General features: G+C 38.4%; 1 protein-coding gene and 1 long non-coding RNA gene across 2 annotated transcripts; one reads left to right on the top strand and one right to left on the bottom strand.

Annotated features, from left to right (window-relative positions):
* LOC121808943 (receptor-like protein 9DC3) lies at positions 1-990 on the top strand. The gene has a single exon (XM_042209499.1). It carries the CDS (start codon positions 1-3, stop codon positions 988-990), a length of 990 nt encoding a protein of 329 aa, XP_042065433.1.
* A 3,155-nt stretch (positions 991-4,145) lies between these two features.
* Positions 4,146-5,887, bottom strand: LOC121806431. The gene is made up of 3 exons (XR_006051672.1): positions 5,744-5,887; positions 5,597-5,670; positions 4,146-4,175 (listed from the first exon to the last, which is right to left on the bottom strand). It is a non-coding gene; the product is annotated as an uncharacterized LOC121806431 (long non-coding RNA).
* Positions 5,888-6,269: the final 382 nt, after the last annotated feature.

The following is a 6,269-nucleotide window of genomic DNA, read 5'->3' as shown; positions in this document are numbered from 1 at the left end:
ATGAATGGAAACAGATTGGAAGGAATGATACCCCAAACTATAGTTAACTGCCACGATTTGCAGGGCATCGACATTGGTGAAAATAAAATACGAGGAGTATTCCCGTTTTGGATGGAAACGCTCCCTCAACTTCGCATCCTCGTATTGAGATCAAATAAACTTGGTGGTACATTTTTGGTGTATTCAAACACTAACAAGCCGTTTCCAAAGTTGCAAGTCTTAGATGTGTCACAAAATGCATTTGTCGGCTCTCTACCTGATAGATATTTCAAGAATTTTCGAGCTATGATAGATGTCAAAGAAAATCAAACAAATGATGGAGCAAACTCTTTTCTAAAAACTATAGAGTTGAAGCTCACATTGAAAGGCCTAGATCAGTTATTGCAGCGATTGTTGGATACATTTACAACTATCGACTTATCCTCCAATAGATTCTCTGGGATCATACCACCTTCCGTAGGAAATCTCAATTGTCTTAGATACTTGAATTTGTCTCACAATACTATCAGAGGACATATACCGCCGTCGCTTGAAGGTATGAGTCTACTTGAGTCGTTGGACTTGTCTTCAAACAGACTGGATGGAGAAATTCCGGATGGATGTGCAAGGTTGACATTTCTTGCGAAGTTAAACGTTTCGATGAATAATCTCAAGGGACAAATACCACAGTCTACTCAATTTTCCACATTTGGAAATGAATCATATGTGGGGAATGTAGGATTGTGTGGATTTCCATTGACTAAGCATTGTGAAAGAATTGATGAAAAATCAATACTTTCTCAAGATGATGATGATGAATTCATAGATGGATTTGGGTGGCAATGTGTGGTGATGGGGTATGGAACTGGATTTGTAGTTGGGATTGGAATCGGTTACATGATTATAAGAAGTGGAAGGCCAAGATTGTTAGGGGAATTCATTTTTGGCATTGGATATAATAATAGGATGAAGAGAAGAAATAGAGAAAAAACAAGATTAAGGAGAGGGTGACTTCAGACAAACATTATTAATGTGTTCTTGATCTTAATTTGGCACTCTAGCATGTTGGGAGCAATTAATGTGTGATGTTTTGCAAATTTTGCATCTTAAAATCTGCAACGTTGTATTTCTAGAAATTTCTATGTTTGTAGGTTATGGTGGAGCCATAATTACGGCTTGGAAGTAAATGGAGTATATCAATATCTAAAGAAAAAATATAAATTTTTCTTCTTTCAAGATAATGACATTTTAAAAGGGATTATCAATATCTAATGAAAAAATATAAAATCTTCTTCTTTCAATATAATAACATTTTACAAGGGAGGTAATCAAATGCAAACTCTAAAGTACAAATTCTAAATTCCAAATTATGATCTGGACAGTTGAAAATGTTAACAGATGACAAAATACCAACAATAAAAAAAGTCAACACAGTCTCAACAGTTGATGTTGTATTAACATTTTTTCGCTATTATTTTATCATTTATTAATATTTTCTAACGATTCAGGTCATAGTTTAGAGTTTGTATAATATTTAGAGTTTATATTTTAACATTACCCCATTTTAAAATAAGTTTATATCTTGTTGTCGTAAGCAAACGGAATTGCCAAATGTGTTAAGTAATATGTGGCTCATTACCGAAGCCCACTCGATCCCCCACTTTTTACACTGAGATGCCCACTTGGAAGCCCACATTCCTTTAGGGTTGGAATGTGAAGCGTCCGTTTAAGGATGTTGCACGTACTATAGGTCTGGGTAAACCTTGTGGATATTGTAAGGAAGCTAACCACATGCATGATAAAAGTGACAAAGAAACAAGTTATTGCTAGAGATCTTGTGTATAACAACAACGAAGATGAAAAAATATGAACAGATAAAAAAGGGTCAAATTTTAACCAACAAAGAAACAAAATTCCTATCTCAAGGCATCGGCAAAACCCAAAGTGATTGATCCCTTGGATGCTTCCACCCTTTGATCGTCTCGCAGTATATATTATACAGTATAGATCTAGTATAACTAAAGGTCAACACGATATCGAATACAAGGAATAAGTTTTAAAACTGACTACCATTTACTAAGCTTCATATACTATTTAGAGAAACGAACCAAACACCCCATAGTGGATAAATTAGAAATATGGTCATGTTGAAATACATATAGTTATCAATCCACAACCAAGACTAATTCTATACCATTAGATCTAAAAATGCGTGAATGAGATTAAAGCTCGCGGATTTCAATAAATAGGGTAAAATAGTCAATCTTTTATAAAATAATAATTTTCACATATTTTTTATATCAACATATTATATTACAAATATCAACACAGTGACATGAAAATCTCAACACAAGTACAAGAAAAATATCAACACAGTTTTTTATTGATATTGTACATGCATTATATTGTGATTGTTTGATGCATTTGTTGATATAAAATCTGCTAATCAACATATATGAAAATTAAAAATATAAAATTTCATCATCCGATTATCGACGGTATCACGACCACAACTCCTTAGTACTAGTGAGCGTAGCTATTACGTGTTTAAAATAATCTCGTCAATCATGAAATAAACATAAGAGAAATAATTCACTCGAACTGATAGTTTCGAAGGCGAATGGGTACATAGTCAAAAGAGAATCAGAGTGTCAAGACAAAATCCAAAAATTTCTAGAACATAGTTCTACTGCAGCGGAAGAGTCCAAGACAAAATAGTATGTATGAAGACATGCTACTTTGGGCTAGCTAACTACTTATTAATGTTCATTTCCAACACCTTCGCTTCCTCATTCACGTTCAACCTGCACGTTAGAAAAGAAGCATGCAGGGCTGAGTACTTGATATACTCAGTGAGCATAGTGCCAAAAATAAGTTTCATTTAATTTGTCAGCCACAGTTGAGTGTACACGGGGTTTTTATTTAAAAAGGCCAGAGTCACTAAATTCCTTTCGTTTCATAAAATTGATTACGCAATCACATAAACATAAATACCAAATCTGAACGTATGTGAACCGGGAATGTGGTCGCATTCCACAACGGTCACTGGACCGGCCAACTGGAAAGCTAGCATACGGTCCCCATATGTGTACACTAGTCCGAGTAGGGTTTGCGTAGGACCCGAATTAGATTTAACATGATTGGCATAGCCAAGCAGATAGGTAATCGTAAAAGCAAGACATGGCATGACAAACATGTTTAGAAAAGATTCACATTTTCATACTAAAATCACTTTTTGAAAAGAAAGCCCACCTCGTTCGCTTAACAGATATCGCACTTGAGTATTTCCTCGTTCCGAGTTTAGAGTCTCGCGGAACGATTATGTCACGACCGCACTTTCTAAGGATAGAAAACACGGTTGATCGCGACTAGGGGAGGATTAAAGAAGCGGGGAAGAAAGGGGAAAAACAACACAACTCGAATAAAATCAGAGTTTCGAACAAAATAGACTTGAGTTTCTTTTTAAGATGCACAACGGAAGCAAATGAACGCGGTTCCTTGTATGAAGACATGAACCTCCGAGAGTCAAAATCTGACTGAATTAAATGTCTCGTCTCAATAGCACTTCCTCCACCACTTCGCTGCTCAACCTGCACATTTAGAAATATATGCAGGGCTGAGTACAAAAAGTACTCAGTGAACACATTGCCGAAAAATACAAATATACATTTGAAAATATTGTCAAGCCATCATCACAGTAACACTCGGGGTTTTATTGAAAAGGCCCGAGCTTACTAAAATATTCACATTGGACTGCAGTCCCTTTTTCCTGTACTTAGCCATATCTGATCACATTGTGCCGTCGAGATGGTGTTCTCACACGGTCACCTTCTCTGCCCAACATGTCAGAGGTATTCTTGTGCCGGGAAGGTGGCCACCTTCCTCGGTCACCTGCTCTGCCCAACATGTCAGAGGTAGCTTGTGTACACTAGTCCGAGCGGGGACACCACCCTCACTGGGACCCGAATTCGACTTATATCATCATTCATAATTTCTTTGGCCTTAGCCAAACAGATAGGCATCATACAAAAACATTTATGGCAAGACAACATCTTCAAAAAATCACGAACATGTGTTCGTGTTTTCATAAAATACGATTTGTATTTTTGGTATAGGAAAGCTCACCTTGATCGCTTAGTTCCTGTGACTTGAATCTTTCGTTCCGACTTTACTTGCGAAGGTAACCTTTTTGAAAACTTCATAATATAATAATACACTAATTAGACTCAAGGACAAAACTACTTAAATTAGAATGCATGCCTCATAAAAGTCTTTTATCTCATTTCTCGATTTTCACGTATTTTCGATTATTCGTCGGCCGCCCAAGGCGTCGCTTGAGACGCCGGTCGGCCGCTTACGCCCATAATTCCTCCGTTGGCTCCTCGTATTTCCCTCCATGATATCGAATTAAAATCCCAAAATTATTTAAGCACATAAATTATCATCGAAATTATTTTCCCTCGAAAATATATTTATTTCGAACTTAGGATAAATTATTCGTACTTCAAATTATTCGGGAGCTGGAAGCTAATTAGATAATTCCCCACGATAAAATATCAGCCCAAGAATCAAATTAATTATTTACTTAGCCAAACTTATTCCTCTAATTAAATTAAGAAGCCCAACTACTATAACTCCAAGAGAGGCCCAATCTTTATTTTCTCCAAATTAATTTAGGGTCCAACTCCAAATTTAAAGAGGGAGGCCCAAAATATAAGTCAATTTCAAAATTAGGCTTCCCTCCATTTAAAAACCATTTAATTTAAGCCTAGTCATTAAATTTTGAAATGGGCCTCTTATTCCCTATGCCTTGTAGCTTCAATTTAATTAGGAGCAGTTGGGCTTGATTTTCATAGTTGCATGCCCAATAGATAAATCAACAAAAGTGCAGCCCCCAAATTCTAATTTTAATTAACTCATGTATGATGTACTCCTTCCACCGTCGGTTTCTCTCTCTATCTACACTATTCAATCTCCTTCCCCAATTTGCACAAAAATTAGGGAAAAATCTCTCTTCTTTCCGTCGACCAACCACCCCACCAGCGCCGCCTCCTCCTCCGACTCCATCTCCATCTCCGTCTCCGTCTCCGGCGGTGTTCCCTTCCCCCCCTCATGTCTCTCTCTCTCTCTCCCTCTTCCTCACGCCGCCGCCGCCCCGCTCTTTCTCTCCAGATTCGCCGCCGTGGAGTCACCGAAGCCGAGCAGCAACGCTGAGTCAGGCGCCTGCTGTCGCTGCTCCGTCGCCGCCGGGAGATGCTGCTGTCGCTGCCGGGAGACGCGATGCCGCTGCTGCCACACCGGGAAGACGCGACGCAGCTGCCGGGAGGCGCTGCTGTAGCCGCTGCTGTCCCAGCCTGCCGGTCAGTCCGATTGACTCCGAGTCCACCCCGAACCGACACCGCGCAGTTCCGAGCAACTCCGAACAGCCCCGAAACGTCCCGAAACTAACCCGTTCAGCCCCGAAAGATAAGTTCCCTTTACCAAGTTCTTTCGCATTTCGAATTAATCGTGGGAGTGTTCAATTGTGTTAATTGCTTGAGTTATGCGATTAGTTCGGATGATGGTATGTTTATGCATAAATTGATGATTGAAACTCGAAATTGGGAAAGGATTTTACCTCGATAATCCGATATCGATTGTGAAATTGTAGGACCGAAAGGAGTAGCCCACTGGATTTTGCAGATTCAGTTTCTGTCAAAATTTTACATATTTGATTTCCAACAGGAGTGCGAAATTGTGCTATTAACGGAGGAGTATGGATTACTTGTAATTCAATTGATTGAGCTCTGGGTTTCTTGAATTGAATTCGAGCATGATGTGTTTTTTTTTCCTTGCTGCAGAGAACGTAGAAAGAGAGAAGAATAGACTGAGGAGAAGATTTAATAGAGAGGGATGGCGGTTTGGAGGAAAATATCTTAGATTTTTTTTTATATTAATTTACTAACTTGGTGACCAAGTTAGATTATTTTAAATTTTTTTTTCTTTTTTTCCGTTTGTTACAATATACCCCTCTTAAAAGAAATTTCGTCCCAAAATTTATGATGTATTTAGACAAAAAGCTCCGGATATTTTTACTTCATTTTCTCTTCTAGCTCCTATGTTGCTTCTTCCTGTTCGTGGTTTTTCCATAAAAATTCACTGTAGCAACCGACTTGTTCCGAAGCTGCTGCACCTCTCGATCTAGTATTTCTACCGGCTTTTCTTCGTAACTGAGGTTAGGTTCTAGAGCGATTCTTCGCGGCGCATCACATTTTTTTTTGGTCGAACACGTACCTTCCAAGTTGGGAGAC

Source organism: Salvia splendens, chromosome 6, assembly GCF_004379255.2.
Source record: "Salvia splendens isolate huo1 chromosome 6, SspV2, whole genome shotgun sequence".
NCBI lineage: Eukaryota > Viridiplantae > Streptophyta > Magnoliopsida > Lamiales > Lamiaceae > Salvia > Salvia splendens.
This window is presented reverse-complemented; position numbering and strand designations above follow the sequence as displayed.